This window comes from Uranotaenia lowii, chromosome 3 (assembly GCF_029784155.1).
Source record: "Uranotaenia lowii strain MFRU-FL chromosome 3, ASM2978415v1, whole genome shotgun sequence".
NCBI lineage: Eukaryota > Metazoa > Arthropoda > Insecta > Diptera > Culicidae > Uranotaenia > Uranotaenia lowii.
The window spans coordinates 277325467-277345904 of NC_073693.1; the positions used below are offsets into that span (position 1 = coordinate 277325467).

The following is a 20438-nucleotide window of genomic DNA, read 5'->3' on the forward strand; positions in this document are numbered from 1 at the left end:
TCGAATTTTACTTCAAAAAAAGCCATTTTTCTGATTCCCTATTTTTTGCGGAAGTCTCAATTCGATAATAAGTTTTGATTAACAAGCTGAGTTTCAGTTTAGTACACAATAACATTCTCTAAGCAAAGGGCTACAGGAAGTCTCAGTCAAATTTATGAGTTTCGATCCTGAAAGGCTCAATTGAAATAATTGAAAATTTCGAATTGTTTGAAATTATTCTATTAGCAGGTTGTTTTAAGATATCAGAATTCTCAATCTTCTAACACTTTCAATCAACAAAAGCTTCATTCTGTTCCTATTAGCGTAGTAGTTTTTTAAATCAGAAATCCCAAATCCTCTGTGAAAGTATTCGAGAGGCAGAAATCTTGATAAACTTGAATATTTTTAGAAAGAAAAAATCTCTCTTCTTAAATCTACCTACTTAATTCTTTTGCTTATGTTTCCAGAACTTACAATCTTCAATACCAAAATTCAATTTTTCGAGGAAATTTGTCATCAAAAAGATGCTCAATTAAATCAATAAATTTATTTCCCTGGGGAAGTTTTTTGTACAAGATAGTACAATTCTACAAAAAGAAGTAATAAAATTTTAAACGCGCTTTGGCTTTTTACAACAATTCGTTTCATCATTTTTTAACAAGCACAATATATATCAACTATTATTTAAGATTAGTTTTAATGTTACGGCTGTTGTTCATTAAATATTTTTGGCTTTTTCTATCTTTTAAGTGTATCAAACAACATTGTTTTGAAATACCAGACGTTTCGACCAGTTTTGGTAGTCTTTTTCAGGGGAACTGGAAATTGTTAATTAATAAATTATGTAGTGTATAACAAACACATATCAGTCTGTTGTTCTTGTCAGTGTCGTTTTTATCCAAATTTTCCTATATTTACAGAATTGTTACCAATATAAGTCTATATCCACTTTAAAAGTTTCTTCTAGAGCTTTATAACACTCTATTTTTTTTATGTTAAAATATCATGTTTTTCACTGTCGGTCTTCAAAGACATAACACAGGCATAATCAAATAACCTTATGATATGTTTAATTGTGAGTTTAATCAAGGTTTCTGAACTAATTGATCCTTAGGAACTTTCTAAATTTGATAAATTTCTATTTTAATTTGATATTCCTATTTGAGTTCTGTTTTATCCAATGTTTTTCTTATTTTTCCGTAATTTGTCTTGAATTCAAATGTTACTTCTCGCTTTATTTTTGCATCGTTCATACGTTCAGCCTTTTTTTAAGTATTTTTCTTTTGTTGATTTTTTCACCAAATTCATTTTAAGATTGATCATTGACAAAAAATCAAAAAAAAATTTTTGAAAACGTTTGTTGTACGACTTTCTTCTATAACACACTGAGCCAAAAAGCACACTGTATTCAACATACAAAGGAATGTTAGTTAAAATCCGGACCGCTTCAACTTAGAAGTTGAAACAATGTTAACAAAAACAAAATATTTCTATCATTCCTATGCTATATCAGATTTTGTGCTATGATGCCCTCCAAATTCGCAAACTTAATAAATGGAGTGGAGTCCGGCATATCGATTACCTTCTCATCACAATCATGACATAATTTCGTGGTCGGCCGACCACAAAAATGTTCAAATTTGCAACCGAAACCAACTTTCGAGTTCTCCACAGATTAATAAACTGCTTCATTGTTATGGTAGGACGCCCTAATTGACTGATTTTGAAATGTGGTTCAAAATTTGCTGAAACCTTTCTAATGCTCTCTGTAGGTTCAAGTTTCCATACATGTAGATACATACTTCTGTCTTCCCCAATTTGAGCATACGCAAAACTCGCAAAGTTCATCGGTATTTGCTCTGTATGTTTCTAAACTTAATCAGAAGAACCATTTTCCATGGAGGGGAATCGGGATAGAAAGGAAAGGGAAACGCTTTTCATCAGATTTAGATCGATTCGTCATATTTGCTTTAAATCAAGGATGGATCAACACAGATCTCGCAATGTGTCCAACCTCACACAGAAATCACACATCCCAGGCTGTGTCGTATCGTCGACGACGTCACGTGGACCACGTATATTTTTATTTTTATAGTTTTAGATTTTTCCCTCAACTTTTCGCCTCCTCTCCCTACAGAACGATTACATTCCATTGGACCGTAACACGTTTCTCGGAAATTCAATGAAAAAAGCAAGAAAATAACCGCACGCCATCACGTTTACTTGGCACACTCGTTCTCTCTCTGGTTCAGTTATCTCCATCAGCTGTGTACTGTTTGTTGTAGAGGTTTTAGTCGTTTTGACTTACGAGTATTGCATAGAGTTAGATAGGTCTTTTCGTCGTTTCGTCGTTAGTCAGCCCACAGTCGAGCAGTCTAGTCTAGGCTAGGCGAGCGATTTCGAGCGATGTACCCTATATTTCTGGGACAGCAAAGCTGAGAGCTACCAGCCTGGGGAGCAAACTTCTGCTACAAAATAAACGAAACTAACAAAAACAAACAACTGCACCAACATCACATCCACATCGTCATCGCACATGCCCGGACAAACTAGGAAAAAAAAAGTTACGTCGCCATTCCGAGTGGCACGTGTAACAGTTTGAGTTTCCCTGCGTCTTGGGCGAGCATTTTGATCAGGTTTCTAATAAAAAGATAAAACCGGGTGTAATCCATTCGCCAAGGTTGGAGAGCGGATTGAGATGTTAATTTTTTCGAAAGATAACGTGAGTGTGAAAACACTTGTTTTTTTTCTTCCAAACAACTTCCTAACGTTACCGTCTAGTGCTGGTTTTCCGAAATGGAAAGTGTGGTGGGCTGGATTCAAGAACTTCCAACCACTTCCCTTAAATAGTCTAGAATTCTAGAGTAGAGTATGGATAAATGGAAGACAATTCTGATAAAGCACCCTCCCACCTCTTACTTTTAGGGAGCTGAAAATGAAAAAAAAAGCTAGAAAATCTTATTTTATCTTTGGAATCATAGAACTCCGCCTTCTCTGCACCACGGAAACTAGTTGTCCTTCAGCTTAGAATTGAGTTGAAAGTAAGGGGGTGATATTATTCATCGAACCAGTAAACGACACCTACCTTCGAGAAGGTGACGGTGAATGAATAAGTTGTTGATGCCAATTTGTCCGTTACTTAATAAATCGTTGGAAAATGTTTACAGTTGTTACATTTGAATTTTTCGATACGTCTTTTGAGTAATTGCGCAAACTATTTATTTTTTACCCATTCCCTCCTAAATAAGCATGTAGCGTGCAGATACAAAAAGAAAAAATCATCTCTTTTCGAACATCAACAAACGAAAATTCGGAACAAAGATAACATCGAAAATCGAGAATCCCGCACAGATTATTCAGCCACACATCTGCCTACTGCAGCAAAAAATTGCTCGGATGTCGGACTACAAAAATAATCAAGAAAATTGGCAGCAGTGTCGCTGTCAGATTGCGTTTCCGGAAAAAGAAAAAGTCAGAAGTCAGTGTGCTACCGGGGAAGCAGCTCGTGTCCGGGAACAAGCTCTCGCCCAAAGGGCATAAAAAGGCAAACTGATTCAGGTAAGCCTGAGCAAAAGCTCCATTGAGTAATTAAAATAAAGGCAGAAACACAATACAGCGTCGGTCGTCGCGTCACGTCAGCGGTCAACGCTGTCGATAAGTACTAAAACGCGGACGCGTGATGCAAAAATCGTCGGGTGCGTCGCGTCCGCGTTTTAGTACTTATCGACAGCGTTGACCGCTGACGTGACGCGACGACCGACGCTGCATTGTGTTTCTGCCTTAATGCCCTCCCGTTATTAGTTTCGCTTTCTTGGGCCAACATCGATTCCGGAAAAAATACGGCGCATTAGCAGTGTCAGATCAAGTGGAGGTCCGCAAAAAAGAGGTCGAGAAATCGTAAGTAGCGCTCCATGCTAAATCGGCATTGCTGACCACAAAAATCCTGTGCCGCAGGACCCCTTCTTTATCTCCCGCGAATACTGCTTCGTAAGAGCCGGTTAAGACGGTCGTTCGTTCCGAGGAATCACCCCCAGGTAGCTACACGCTTTCTCACGTGTCAAAAGAACATCTTGGCCATTCTCCGACTTTTGTCATTGCTTTAGCACTCTCTCATCATCACATACACTCGGGAATCGTGGGAAATCGCCATCCATTTGACGACGGATTCGGCGGAGACGAAAGGAGGAGCCCCGAGGCTGTAGAAAAGTGAACCAAAAAGAAAGCCTCATCGAATTACGTCGTTTGTCGGCGATGGATTTCGTCCGATAATCGGTTCGGAATCAAGCATCCGGTGCAACTCCTGTGTTTGCCATGTGCCTCCCACCGCAGGGCAGCAACAAGCCACGAGAAGAAACGACGGCTTTTCTAACATACTCGCGGGAACTCGGAAGTGATTACGGCGGAACTATGCACTCCAGCCACGGAGTGGGGGAACTCGGCCTTCTCGGAAAGGGGTTCCGGCATTATCGGTTGGCACATCGCTGCAAAACCCATCAGCGTTCAGCGTTCCTCGAATCGTCAACTTACGGGAGCACATCGAGGTTTCTCATCCAGCCACCAACCAAATTCATCAGCACATCACGAAACCGGGAGGACATTTCCCACTGGATTTGCGTCAAGATCGTTCTGGAAAGGCCCCGCAGTGTGGCTAGGCAGGACACGGCATAGTGGACGTTTGACAACAATTAAATGTGCGTAAGTCGTTTTTTGCTTATTTTAGTGGGGGTAAAAATATAAAAAATGGGAAAACATAAAACCAAATTATCAGTTTGCGACTCATTCATTCCGGGCACCGAAAGCCAAAATTATTTTTTGTTACACAGTTTTTTAACTTCTTCGTGCTCGTGAATCGGTTTTCATGAAAATCGTCTTCAAATGGTTCGAGTTTTGTCCCGTTTCTAGTTGATTTTATATAGGGGCCCTCCTTCCATAAAAAGAAATAATCTCGAAACTATTATACAAACCATCTCTGGCTCGAAAAACCATCGGATACCAAATTTCACTCAATTCCGTCCGACCATTCATACGTGATGGTGTTACAAAGAAAACGCCTCAATTTTTATATATAAGATGTGGAAAAGAGATAATTCTGTATGGGGACCCCCCTTCCATAAAAAGTGAGATTCTCGAAACTATTATACAAACCGTCTCTGACCCAAAAAACCCACGGATACCAAATTTCACTTAATTCCGACAGACCATTCATACGTGATGGTGTTACAAAGAAAACGCCTCCATTTTTATATATAAGATGTCTAATCTGTCAATCCAATATTATGGAATGGGAAGCTTTTTTTTTAAAGTTTGTTTACAATAAGAAAGCGGTTTTTTGTCTTGTCGTGTTCCTTCTTGAGGATCTTCTTAAGCCTATGGTTTTATGTATAGACTGTCCCATAAATTATAAGCACACCCAATGTTAACGGTCATTTTGAATCGAATTATTTTTTTCGAATTCTACTGGCTGCGTCCTTTTGTTTACACATTTCTGAACGTGAAAACGTCAAAAAAAACATTTAGTTTGTGATTACATTTCTAAATGCGTGGTCTTACTTCGCAGAAGAGAAAAAGTATCGTGCACAAGAGGTGTACTGTGAGTAGAATTTCAATGAAAAAATTGGCCAAAGAAGAGGATGTTCGCGTCGGAGCGGTACGGACAGCTATTAAAAAATATAGTGAGCATTGTACATTTGAGGATAAACCGAGGAGTGGTCGAAAATCGAGTCCTGTAAGTGCACCTATCGACAAAAAGGTCCGGGGTGCCAGAAACCATCGGCTTCCGGTCGGGATGTGGCGAGAAAATTCGGGACCTAGACGTTCAAAGTGACGCGTGCTAATAAGCAACTTAGGCTCAAGACGTATCGGAAGTAGAAAAAGCCTAGAAGGAACCCAAATCAGGCCGCTTTTGTCAAACCAAGAGCCCGGAAACTTTATGATTCAATGTTTTGCAAAAGTTCTGGGTGTATTTAAAGCACTGCATTATCATGGACGACGAAACGTATGTGAAATTGGACTGTACGCAAGGACAAGAATATCCCCGAAACGGAGAAGGCCATTTTCACCGAAAACCAGCTGATGACATCGAAATATTTAAAAAGGATTGGCCAAAACTGGTGAAAATGGTGGGTAATGCAACTGTACAGAAGCTTAAGAGTCATATTCGAGGAAAAGTGGGAAGCCTGGCCTTTGATTAAAGATTTTCATCAAATTAGAGTACAGTGTTGGGTAGAACACAAATAACGATACAGTGTGCCAAATAAAATTAAGAAAATTTAATGAAACAGTTTTTTTTTATTATTTTGAATGTGTGCTTATAATTTCTGGAACAGTCTTTATATCCAATGAACAAACTCAATGCCAAACATTACTGTTTTATTTCTTGAAAAAAGACGGACGAGTATGTCGTTACGGTAAACTATTTTTGATAATGCATATCAGCTGATGGATTTTACATCTTGAATCATCCAACAAATATCTTTGTAGGTATATTTTTCAATAACTTCGATATAGATTATAGAATAATCGTCAAAAATAAACCCGAAAAATAGTATTCACCTACCGAAGTGGCAATTTACATTAGGTTGGCAGCCAAATGGGTCATGTCGAAATTCGCAAACCGACCACATACATTTTGTAAATTAACCCCAAAAAATTTACCTGTGCAAAATTTACAGCTCAATTTAACTGGATGTAGGGTGCCTTAAAGCACTCAAAGTTTCGGTTTTCCCCCTTCAAAAGTCACCAAAGGAAATCGGAAATCGAAATTTTATTTTGATGCCTTTTGACTTAAAAATGCATAAAACGTCGAAATCCGATGGTGAGCACTGATGTGGTCTATCGGATACTGACGCGAGTCTGGTAACTCAGGGGTGCTAGGTTCGATTCCCGGTATCTTTTTGAATGAAACGACTGTTTTGGTTGATTTTTTAAAGAATTTTTAACGGCTAGCAGTCTCGGATTTTTTTTTAAGTAAAAACGACTGTTTTTACGCCAACGTTTCGATCCTTATTGGATCTTCATCAGGGGCTAAAATTGAGTAAAAAACAGTCGTTTCTACTTAAAAAAACCCGAAACTGATAGCCAGTTAAAAACCCCCAAAAAAAATCCCGGTATCTGCAAGAAAACTTTTGGGTTCGAATCTCTGAAGTTGCCGTCAGGTAAAATTTGTTTCCATATATAACTAAATATTTCAGAGGGAATGCTAGAGTTAATCTGAAGAGATTAACAACCATTGTACGTCTCTGAAGGTTGAATGCCTTCACGAACCATCGGCCGTAGATTTTCAGAAAGTCGATTTTTGGCAAAAAATTATTTTGCGAAACAACAATAGATCTAACCGTTTTATGCATTTTAAGTCATTCAGCATAAACTTTAAAAAATCAATTTTTCCGGTTTTCTTTTGGTTCCTCCCCTTTGGTGATTTTTGAGAGTCTTTGAGGCACCTCGAAATCAAGTCCGATCGAGCTGAAATTTTGCACAGGTCAGTTTTTTCGGTTCAATCTTCAAAATGTACAGGGTCGGTTTCTTAAATTCGATCATGAAATGTTTCCCATACATCCATTGCCACCCTTATATACATATGTAAATATTTTTAACTTCTGGCCAAAGCTATAAGAACTATACCGCCGAGATATGACGAAGTGACGAACATCCATTTTTATCGTTTTTTACTTTTTGACATCATTTTATACAGTTTTCTAAAAGCTTTCAAATGCTCTGAAAAGTTTTTTGATATTCCATATAGTTTTCGAGTAAACTCAAAAAGACGAAGTGACGAATGTGCCACTTTGACGCCGATGTGACTAATATCCGTTAATCCATGGGAGAGATATGGAAAACTCTAGCAGTTCTAATAATTTTGAAGCGATTATCATACAATTTAGAACGTATACCTATTTTGACATGAAGATATTTTAAAAGAAAAGACACCCCTCCCACCTTAGTAAATGGGAGGGGGTCCAATATAAAATAATTTTAATTTTTTTTTAAGGTGATCATTTTTTATTTTATGAAATTTTATATGTAAATTTATACAAATTAATATATTTTTACAAAATAGGTTGTTACATTTTCCAGTTAATCAATTTCACGCAGAAGTACTTTGAGTGTGGAGTTGTTTCATGATGGAATAAAAGAAGCAAACTTGCAAAAATCAATACATTTTTTAAATATTATTTTCTTAATGAGTTTTTTATGGAAAATATCTCATAAAGAAAACATTGTCAGTTTTAAATTAAAATGAAATGATGTGCATTAATTACGATAAATTTGTTTATTGAATAAAAGCACAATTTTAATAAGTTAAAATTCATCAAAATACATTCTTTCGCCAAGCATCTCCCAAAATTCTTTGTAGTTAAGTGTAGGACTCATTGCCTTGGCACATTTGGTTCGCGCTTTTGCCGCCTGTTTTTATTTCGTTGGTTTAGGTACGTTCGCAGCTGGTGGAAATTCAAACAAATCTTAAGTAGGTATAGTTATTTTGTTCTATCGATGAATAATTTCATTTCCCATTTATTGTTCCCAACATCTCTTCAAACTCTCCGATATCTTCAAAAATACCCATCTCCTTGCTCGAATATGCTTGAATAAGTTCCAAAGTGCTGGCTATTTTAATGAACTGACAAAAATTGTTAAATTTCTTTTATTTGAAAGTTTGCACAAGCCTACTAACTACCATAGTTAGTAAGACATTAGAAACTTCGGCGTATAATCGTTAAAACAAAACTTTCGTTTCTACGCCGAAGTGACTAATGTATATTAAAAACTCATGTAGGCAAAATAAGGAGTTGTAATCCGAACAACGAGGCAGTTTTCTCATTTGAAGCCCGCGCGGGAGAATAAATTGAGTAAAAGCGTCCTAAAAATCTGCAAACATGGGAGACTTTTTATCATATCCGATTTATACCGACTTCAAGGAACCATTTTTACGATCATTTACTTATTCGTTGGGATTTGCGATTCGCATTAACATTGTTAACGACTTAGAGTATCATTTCCAACGCGATTCTATGTTTGCTGGGTACGGAAAACTCCACAGAGGGGTGTATCACGAACAACGTCCAAATAGTGCTTAGACAGAACATAAACCCTTCCAACAAGCCAGAATTTCTTCGATCTCAGAAGTATTGAATAAGTATAGTAGTATAGTTTCAAGTAGCATAGTTTCAAGAAAACGTGAATAGGTAATGAAGTAAAGTCATGGAAAATGGCATCAGATGTGCTAAGAAGGATAAAGTGATATAGCATGTTCCGACAATTATAAATACACTGAACCTCGAAAATACCCAAACTTGAGAACTTTCCCCGCCAACCCGAATGAAACTCCCTCCCTACAGGTTTGGCTATTGGTGGCATAGTACAAAGTTAAGCTCTTAAAGGAGAACTCATCCCCCAAAATCTGATACCACAATAAAATGGAAATCAAAATAAAAAAAAAATATCGCAAGGTACAGGAATCACACCCATACCTGCAATGGCTTTGCGATTACCATCTCAGGATGCTAACCGCTCGACCACCGAAGAGTTGTTGAGAGAGGCAGCTACATCATCGTATATGTGAGACTTTCTGCGAATGAAGCGAGAATAAAAGTTGTCCCCCAAAAAAACAGCTCTTCGCTTTGAACTTACCCCCCAAACCTAAATCTGCCACGATGGAGGTAACAGAATCAGATGCGCGTACAACAAAACCCCCCCAAAAAAAACAGTTCTTCGCTTGAAGGACAAGTTTGGCTTATTGGCAAGCTGTGATTTTTTCACAAACTTAAGTTGTCAATCTTGAACTTAGGTTTGGCGGGTGGCAGTTCTCAAGTTTGTGTATTTTCGATTTTCAGTGTACACGATCAAATAACCGTCAAAAAACGTGCAGTGTTCAACCAAATTTTGGCTGCGTACTGTTGTTTACATCCGAGTGAAGAAAGCGTTGTCATTTTTTGTCGTTTTTTGCGCAGAAATCTGAAAATTCGTGGCCTTACTCCCGAGCAAAGAAAACGGATTTTGCACACATGGGGCACTGTTAGTGGGTTTTCAATCAGAAAACTAGCTAAGGAAGAAGGTGCGAGCTCAAACCGCGTTGAGAATATGTATGGGAGAGTGGAGAATCATGGGCCACTTTTTTTCTTTGTTCCGTAACTTTTTTGTTATAAAAGATAAAATGATAATAAAAAATGGTATGGTTTTCTACATTGTCAAGGTATCATAAGGTATTTTTTTTATTTTTAATAAGTTATTTTCCCCAAATTCTGACTGTTTAAAAAAAGCTATATTTTTTGGATTTTGAAAAATGGTGGAGAATCGTGGGCCACCAAATCCAAATTGACCAAATAACATGCAATGTTTATGAGTTGACTCAAAACCAGAGCATACAAAATTCACCGTCACCAGTCATAAAACTGTGACTGTGAAAAAGTTAAAGCAGTCGCATTCATAACAGACGCCTTCAAATGAGTAACCAAGCAAACAATCTCGCCTCAACCTTCAATCAAATGAAGCGTCGGAATAATCATAGTCGCCTTCAGCCCGTCGTCGTCTTTTTGACTGTGACGGAATAATGTTTAGATAAAAAAAAACGACGACGCCGAAAAACAAAAGTTACGTTATGGTCGTGGCTGAAAAAAAATTTGAAAACAACGATCATCATTTCCGTTTTTGCAGATCAGTCCAGGATAGTTCGGGATCGGGACATTTTCGAACGTAACATCAACTGTCACGACCGATGAGAATTCGCTAGGGACTAGAAGGACAATATCGACTATGCGCAAAAAAATTGCCTTTCATAATTATCTATATAAAAATTCCTTTACAATATTGTAATTCCGCAATTGGTAGTATTTTTTGAATCCGAATTGCATTTGTTTTTGACACTGGCAAATCGCCCGACAAGCAATCCAAATACACAAAAATTTTCGAATCATACATAAAATGCTTTGAACCGACGCCGTCAACTTGCTTGACGACCGTCGTTTGAAAAATAACATCCGTCACGTGAACAGAAATCCATGACGATAGTCAAGCTTTTCCAGTCCCTTGAAGCTTGACTAGTAGTCAAATGAGATTTGAAACGTGACGATGAAGGAAAATCAGCAACCATGTCAACTATGATGCTTGAAAAATGTCTGCTCTGCCCAAAACTATGATCTCCTAATTCATTTCGTTATTTTAAAGCAACTTCAAATGATAAAATAAAAAAGAGAGCTGTGTATGATCGCATAGATTCCAAAACCTGGCTGGCGAACGCTTTGGCAAAATTTTTTACATAGGATGGACAAAATATTTTTCATAACTCTTCATTTGGCATAAGAAAAATTTGCAGATAGGTAAAACGTATTTTAAGTTCTGAATGTGTATAAAAACATAAAAATATAGGTGATTCAAGATGTGTGGCCTACGATTCCCCACAAGCTATGATTTGCAAATTGGTTGCGTTTGTGTGACTTATTGATGTTTCATCAAAAATTCCTTTTCCACGTCAAAGATCAAGACAAAACTAAGATCATAAGCGTATGAGCATATGTTTGTTATGCACTTTAGGTTCCCCATTGATGAAATTAGCGGGTGTTTTTTTTAATTATGTAAGTTAATTTTTCTAACATTTTTTATCTTGATAAATAAAAGAAGCATATGATGCGTATTTCAGTCAACAATATATAGGAATATATGCTCACGCAAAGCGACGACGATAACAGTTGGTTTGAGATTTTTATCTCAACACACATTTGAGATATTAAATGTGGCCCACGTTTCCCCATGGCCCACGATACCCCACTCTCCCCTACATATTTTTAATGTAAATTATTAAAAATACATCGGATCGTTTTGCACGTCGAAGTTTTTTGAATCGATCAGTCGATCCCTAAATGTGGGATTTTGAAGTTACAAGTTAGGAAAAGGGATCATCGGCCATATCAATAGTTCAGTATTTTTTCGATATTGCTGTCAAAATAAATTGTTTATATGAAAATTTGCTCTCGGAAGTTTGAGACGACCAAATGGTCTTGTGCTTATACTTTTGTATTACAGTTTTCAGTAGTAAAATTTGCTGCTTTTCAGTTTTAAATTTCGACAAAAACTGTAGGGACACACAAAATAATATCTTGTTGTATTTCGATTCGGAATTATGCTAAAATAAACAACATTCTTTATACTAAATACTGCCTGATTATTTCATTGCTTTTATTGTCGCTGAATTCCTAAGCAAACAATTGTAAAAAAACAAATCGAGTTTGGCTCCTTAAAGCCACAAGGTGTGAGCCGTTTCAAATAAAGGAATTACAAAAAAAAATTGTCGCTGAATCCCCAAACCAGAGTTTTCGTCAACAACAGCAAATACAACATCATCACTGACGACATTTCATGTTGACCAGACATCAATCAAACATCTTCCAAGTGTCGGAACCAAACAAATGAAAGGGTTGCCGATTGCCGAGGTGTTTGATGAATGTTTCATCGTCACTGGTTGACAAGGTTGCCAATCATCAGCGTGAAAACTTCGGATTTCAACTTCATTGACAATATTTGATGATAAAACTCCATTCGGGATACGGTATTTTTTTCAATTTCTAACGGGTTTGCGCCGGGAGTCTTCAGTTTGTCCCCAAAATTCCAAATTTGGTTAATTTTAGTTTAACACAAGATTTTCTGGGAATATTCAGAAAAAATGATCGTGACGTTAAATTTGATAAAAAAAAAATATTGACAAAGGCCAAAGGCACTGAAATAAAATTCCTGTGTTCGAAATTCGGAGCAGGATTGGTACTTCAAATCAAATTTTATCATAAGCTCGCTCTTGAACCTCAAAACTATTGGAAAGTCATTCCGAATAAAGAAATTCACTCCAAACAGTAGGTATCGTCTGTTCGTTCAAATTCAATCGTGTTGAAGAAGCAAGCAGCAGTAAATATAAATTTATCGCCTTTCAAGAGCCACATTTGATAGGCTGGGTCGATGAACAAAACTTTTTTTTTTGTTACGAAAAACCAAAAAACAAATTCTGTACGAAACAAACATCTGAAAACCTGAAAAAAAAATTTCAAATTTTTTTGAAAAATTTAAAGGTTTATTTTCAGTTTCTTTCTCTGTTTTTTGTGTAAAAAATCGACTCAGACTTCTGTTCCGTTTGTGTGATTTCCATTCGAGTTGATGTTGGGCCGCGCCAGACGGGACGATTCGTGAGTTTAGGAGCCAGCAGCCAGACATATTGGCGATTCTCCACAATCTAAATTAGATCATTTTTGACATGTTTCAAGTAGGGGGGCGTGTAACAGAACTGGGATGGTTCTCGAAAGCCGTCAGTTGAGAGCGTTTGTTTTTTCGTTCCTAATTTTTCAAGGGTGCTGTTCTGTTGTTTCTGTTGATTTCATGAAAGAGCTATCTTGGCCGGAAATCGACACCGGATAGTTTACGAACGTTCGAATTTGTCGGAGCATGAAATGTTTCGACCTACATTTCCCCTCCCAATGCGTCAACTCGATATGAGGTACCCATTTAAGTGGTCATTAAACTCATCCAGCTGAGAGAATGTTCTTCTCAGTAAAGTTCAGACAGAACGAACTATTGGCTGGGGACGAAACCGATATGATGTGACTTTCAGCAAAACTATAGAAACAAGGTTCACCACGTCAAGGCAAAGTTCCCATCCTCTCAGTACGTGCTTCTAATAATAGAATATGGAAGCAGCACCATCGCCACCTTTTTCTACGCTTCAGTAAGCCCAGAAAAACGTTCTAAATTTGGACATGGACAAAACCACGTGGGGAACCAATCCGAGAAATGTTGAGCGATATGGGTTCGGTTTTTTTCGTTAGGCAGAATTCACAGAATTAAAGTCGTACTGTGGAGAGTTTTTTTTTTGTTGGAGACTTTTTGACAGATAATTTTAAAATTGAACAAAAATGGCGCTGATCGATTGAAACATTTCTCCTTCACCTTTTTCAATCAGTAAATCTAACAACGAAAAAGGTTACTTAACCTTCCGAGGTGATAGCTGTTTTCTTACCAAAGCGAAATAATCGACCACGCTCAAATGTGATCGGTTGGGAGACTTTCCTAATCCATTACCAATCGAGATTGAAGATTGAAGAAAGCAATAGTGTGGTCACCATCTGGTTCAACAAGTGCTGAAAACTTTCATTTATTGCACCCAGTTTTCCACCCTAAGGCTAGGCGATAACATAGTCGATGCTCATTCGAAGCTCTTGCAGCGGAAACAGAAACACGTTAATTATAGGTTAGGGTATAGAGTTAGACAGACAGACAGAAGCCGGCTTAGTTTTGAATAAACTATGAAGAGAAACCTCTGGCTTCGCGGTGAACTGTTTCTCCTTTTCTGTTGCTTAAGTCAAAATTTTTTAGTCGCTCAACTCAATTATCACCTTCTGGCTTTTGGTACTAAACAATTATTGTGTTGGAAACTTACTTCAGAAACTTGCCCCAATGACTTCATAAAAGTGGGTAGTTTTGTTTTTTCTACCAGGCACCGATAGTCAAAATAAAAACATTTCCATCCATTTCCATTATTCGAGTAAAAAGGCTCTACGAACGATAAGGGCGATAAGTGCTCACTCACCAAGACCGTTAGTTTATTACGTCTTAATTTTTTGTTACGGATTCCCGTCTTTAAATCATACACGCGTCTAATCACACAAACTGCCCTAAAGCCTGTTAGCCTTGAAACGGTGTGGGTAGCAAATCACTATCTTATCCAACAGACTCTGTAAGTCAGGCATAATGTTGATCGTTTAACAAACAGAGAGAGGGCTTATTGGATGTTAATCCGTCTTTATCGAAGTTAGTTGGCTGTTTCCTAACCTTGTTGGGCCTTCTTAGGAAATATACATAAACTCACACCAAGATGATCTCTTAACTACTTCGATTTTTAGAATTTTATTCAAAATTATAGTCAGTGAATGTGAAGCTTACCCAGATAATATAGCACATGGACATTGGCGACAAAATGTCTGCCATACTTCACTGCTAACTGTCAAAGAAAAACACTGAGAAACATACGCAATGTTTATGTGAAAAAAAAATTTAAACTAAAAATTTAGATACGGTTGGCGAACAGCTGAGATTAATTCAATCGTTTTTCAAGCCTGTTTTCACCGTCGTCTCCACAAAATCCCAGGCCAGCCATTTATCAACACATACAGGGCGTAAAATGACCAGTCAATTCTAAATCAGCTGTTCAACTTTAGCAGCTCCTACTAAACGACCCGTTCACTTGCTCTCGCTCTCTGTTTTGCTGTTTGCCACAACAACACAACATTGCTCTCATTGACAAACACACCCTGAACGAGCTCTCTCACTTGCGGAATTTGCATTGCCCATTTTCAGAATGGGATTCGTCATCGCCATTCCCCGTTCAATGGCGTAGATACGGTGTTGAATCCCTGGCAAAACTATCAAGCACGAGAGAGAGAGACAGACTTGAATGTTGTTGAGGCATTTATTTCGACCGTTGTTGCATCGCCACCGCCATAAAACTCAATTAAATTCAATCAACATATTACCCACTACTTTTAGAGGCAGGTTATTGTGGCTGAAAAAACGGAAGATTTGCCACTTGAGCGACTTAACAGGGAAATATACTACTTCAACTAGGTACAGCCCCACCATGGCTCGTCAAGGTTAAAACGATGAGGCCCTGAGGCTCGCCGAACAGCTGCTCGTTAATTTTAGCAATTGAATAAGAAAAACATTTGCTTCCTGAAACCCTAATGGGCTGAATCACACATTAATTCCAGAATTTTCAACTTTGATTTTTTTCCAAGTGTCAATTATCTTTTGCTTATAAACACTCAATTAAAAAATTATAATGCTTTTGGCGAGAATCTTTAGCAAAGTCAAATTTGCTTCATTTCAATGCTCATTTCAGGAAGCTTAACATTTCCGGTCCCTGGGATCGTGCGGGGGAAAGAACAAACGGAAACGCAATCCGGAGGTCAACCATTCCAGCCAAAATGGTGGAAGTTGAACTCGGATCAGTACGTATTGCGCAACATTCACAATCTAGGTTATTGAATTCATACGACCTTCGGCGGCTCTCAAAAACAACCAAACCTAGGCAAATCGTCGAAAAAACACAAAAGAATTGTTTTGTTCCTACAGCGCTCCCTGAAAACAAAACAATTTCGGAAGGAAATTTTCCGTTCAATCATCAATTTGCCAAAGCAAATGTGTAGTTGTGTTTTGGGGCGATGTTGATTCATGTTTTGTTTATGTTTCGCTCTCGCTCGTCCCGTGGATTGTTTTCTCTCCGTCTCTCTCTTGCTCTTTATCTCTTATGCTACCTTACTGTTGATTTATTCAGGTGGGTGCGGGTGGATGGACGTGATGTGGGTACCGAACTTTTATCGAATTCAACAAAACCTGTATTCCTACAACAACTGATGTTGGTCGTCGTCGTCGTCGATTTTAGTCGTTGTGCTCGTCATCGTCGTCATCGTGGCAAATATTTTAGATGTCCCTCATCGTCCCAAAAGAAACGCACCATTCTGCGCAGCACCACTCGGATGTTTTGGTTTCCATTTTCAGGGATTTTCTCATATTTCTACCCACCCACCACATTTTGAATCTCGATAGACTGGTTCTTTTTTCATTCTTGAATAACAAAAAAAAAACGACACCAATTCACGCAGCAGACGAAAACCAAGTCCGACAAACCATGATAATGATTTAACTTTAGAAAAGCTGATTCCGAGACAGACACTTGCTGGCTCGTTATCTCGGTGGAATTTACATATTTTGAAATTTTATCTTGTTTGTTTTTTCGTGTCGTCGGTCGTTGTCATTCCGAGGGCATAACGTTCTAATATGCGTTGTGAGCCGACTTAGCTTGACGTTGAATTGCATTGCTTTGATTAGATAAAACATTATGGGCTCAGGAATTATCTAAAATACGATTAGATTCCCTACTATCTGCTTGGGCCTTCGAGGCTTGAAAAAGGATAAAAAAAGGATTATAATCTTAACCCTGAAAAGGTTACGCAGTTCAGTCTTGCACGTGTAGCATTTATAGCAAGCTTTGTTCCAGTGTTATGCAACAATAATCGGATTGGAAAAGGTGGTTTTCTAGTCAACGAGAACTGTCTTTCAAAAAAAATTGAAGTAATACGTTGTTTCATAAGTTCAGTTTAAATTTTTTTTTGGTATTGTCGGTAAATTTTCCATATTAGTTATGTAAATTTTCTTTTCTTTTCTTACCAACAAGTTGTTAATACAAATTTTGTATTATGCAATGGTAAATAGTCGAGAGACTAGAAGACATATAGTAGAAATCCGGAAAAAACGTCTATGCAGTGTAAAATACCACATTTGTAAACAATATAATGAAAACCCATCTAAACGTAATTTTCAGTTTCAAAACGAGAAAACTCTGTTTTTCTAATTCAACCGCAAAACAATTTGGTATCTGTAAAAAAATGTCTAGTTTTGGCATCTTTTTTTTCTCAGTGTAACGACTATTGCTCATCGACCAATTTAATACACTGAGCCAAATTTTGAAGTACAATTTAAAGAATTATTCCGCTTGTTCTAAATATTATTAAGATCCGTAAGAATTTATATTTTTTTAAGTAAAACGCCAACCGAAAAGCGAAAATCTCTTCCGATTGGTATCACACAAATCTCAACTAGATTTTAATTTGTTGCATAACTGGAGGAGACCTTCAGTCCCCAAAAGTTTGAGCAATGAATAGAAAGACCAAAACAAACTCTTCTCGTCTCTTCCTAGCTGTAGTGAGACTTTTCAAGTATTTTTCCTTCCCATGGCCATCGAAACCTTTACCCATCTAACGGTTCATGTCGTAGGTACATGTTTAAACATGCACGAGCAAGAAAACGGATGGATGCTTCTTTTTGAGGACTTCAAAGGGGGAGGACACGCGCCCAGGGATCACGTTTAAGGAAGAGGGGAGATGTAAAATAGCAAAGTGCAGTCAACCATCATTGGCCAACAAGAATCAATGCAATTGGGAGTGGGGGGGGGGGGGGGGGGCATCAGCACGGGGCAGTGAATTTTCGCAAAACATCAGCAGCCTGGGTATGTGATTTCTGTCTTTCCCCAACTCTTTATTCGGATTGTGTTGGTGTGCCTGCCCCAATACCATTGCACATGTATGGTTGTATTTTTCAGCAAGTATTTGCCTCTAGTGCTGTTTATTCTTTACCTACTATTATTGATGAGGCGGAAGTTGGGTGGGAAATGTTGTAGGTGAGAGAGGGTGGAAAGAGGTTTAGGAGGAAATGGGGTGGAGCTCGAACCCATCAATTAAGGCTAACTTGCAAGCTCACAAGAAAGAAAAGTGTTACAGCGACCCAAATACGGGGAGAATTTTTTTGTGACCCATCTAGTAGGGCCAAGTTTCGCGAAAGGGAACAATTTCTGCTCGATTGGAGTTTGTTATTGCCTAGGCACGATTGACGGCGGGATGGGTATGAAGAATGTTTTTTTTGGCGAGGAGCAATGGAAAAATCCATTTTGAAAAGGCCTCTATTGGGGTCGATGTACATTATGAGGGAATATACAAAAAGGTGTGTGCATTTGTTTTCCTTGTGAGGGTACTTTTGGGGTATGTGTGTTGTTGGAGATAAGGGTCCCCAAAGCGCATGGGGCCGGATCGATAGAATTACCTGATACATCGCAGTCCTTGGCAGGTCTAGGCAGACGGCGCAGCAAAGAATTCCCCCGAGACGGGCTTCCAGTTTCTCAAATATTTTGCTCGTCGTAGATTTATCGATTTTTTTACGCTTGGCTTCCGGTTCATCGTCGTCCGGATGGTCGATCGAGCGGCCAGATTTGGCAGAATCTTTACTTGATTCCAACTGACTGGCTGCCGAATTGCTACCAGTATTGATATTGCTGTTGCTGCTTCCACCCAGACTCAAATTCAACTCTTGATGGGCACCCGCCATGATTTGCTCGGACAAATTCAATCCGTGGGCCGGAGCTGCGGCCACCGAAATGAGCAGTGTCGAGGACGATGATGTGGAAGCTGTGGCCACAACCGAGGCTGCCGACGACGAAGCCCCGGACGAGGAACCAGCCTGCAAATCTGCTGGCATCTGATTCATGCCTCCGCCCAGATTCATCAAATGGCTGGAGCTGGATGCTGGCGTTTCAACTAGACTGTCTGCCATATTGTTGCTTCAATTATTTTTCCCCCGAGTTCTCTCAAAAGCTCATGCACTCACTCACGCTTCCGAACTTGGCAGCAAAAATCGCAAAAAAAATAAGTCTAGAAAATAAAATTTTCAACACTCTACTCTTCTCTTTTCTGCTGTCAACAAAATGTCAGCCCGTTTTCAAAACTAACCAACTAACTTCCGTCGCCTACTTAAATATCGAACCAAGGCTCAAGAAGAATTTCCCAACACGAGAACAAAGAAACGCAAAACATGCGCCTACCCCGTTTCCCCAACTTCCTTTTTTTACGCCTTACAACCTCTTGCTTTTCGCACTCGTAGCAACCCGATTGATGAAATAATATAGAAAAAAATCAATCCCAGCTTTTCGCTCAATCGCACAATTTTTTCGAGTCAAACAACACCAGAAAAACCGTCCTGGAACATTCGAAAGATTTTCATCTGATGCAACACCAGCCACAGCACAGCTGAGAAGTTGTTCCCCAGCAGCAGAGGTAATGCACTTAGCACATACGTTTTCGTGAAAACTTAGAGTCACCACACTCTCATAAACGGAGAGCTGCAGCAAATTTCTGAATATCGATGCACTGCACAGACCAGCTCAACACCCAACACACAGTACACTCTACCACTAGAAACGCAGTAGAACCCTAGCTAGTAGGAGCAAGAGCAAGATATAGTATCAAAAAAAAACCCTAGCAAGTAGCAAGTGCTCTCTGCGGAGCAAACCACAAAACACGTCTGGATGTTCAAAGTGACAAATTGTAACTACGCAATGCGCTCGAGAGTTGGCGATGCTCTAGGCACAGGGACTGCTGCTGCTACTGCTCCACTCAACAACAACAACAACTTGATCGCACAAGCTCAACAATCCGTCAGCAACACTCTCGCAGAAGCTCGTTTCCCATTTTGTTGGTAGTCGTGTCTCAGTACGTGTGCTCAACCCCGTTATATAATGCATCCATTTCCAACATTATCATCAGAGGTTTTTCTTTGTTCTCTCCCCCTTGGTGTGCTGCTGCTTCTGCTGATGATTACTGAACTGATGATGATGATGGGCCTTGCAACTTCCCCAAGCAGGCTACTTCTCGCCACAGAACCACAACCCAAAACAACACAGCAAAGTAGGAGGAAAACATCGAAGACATACTTGAGTTGATTCTATACAGGAGAGAGAAAATCCATCCAGTTCCATCAATGAACGATCGACTTGGCTCTCTGTTTTGTTTCGGTTCAGCTTTGCTCTGCAACTGCAGCTACCTACCTACATATGTACCTACATCTGATCAGTTGGAAGAGAAGGCCACTGCGGTGTAATTAGG

General features: G+C 38.7%; 1 protein-coding gene across 1 annotated transcript in view; it reads right to left on the reverse strand.

Annotated features, from left to right (window-relative positions):
- Positions 1 to 19897, reverse strand: part of LOC129757217 (zinc finger TRAF-type-containing protein 1 homolog) — a 36115-nt gene extending 16218 nt beyond the window's left edge. Inside the window, exon 1 of the mRNA XM_055754360.1 lies at positions 18604 to 19897. Within this exon, the coding sequence (XP_055610335.1) occupies positions 18604 to 19110 (507 nt within the window). The 5' untranslated portion in view covers positions 19111 to 19897. The remainder of the gene's footprint in view (positions 1 to 18603) is intronic.
- Between the last annotated feature and the right edge of the window lie 541 nt (positions 19898 to 20438).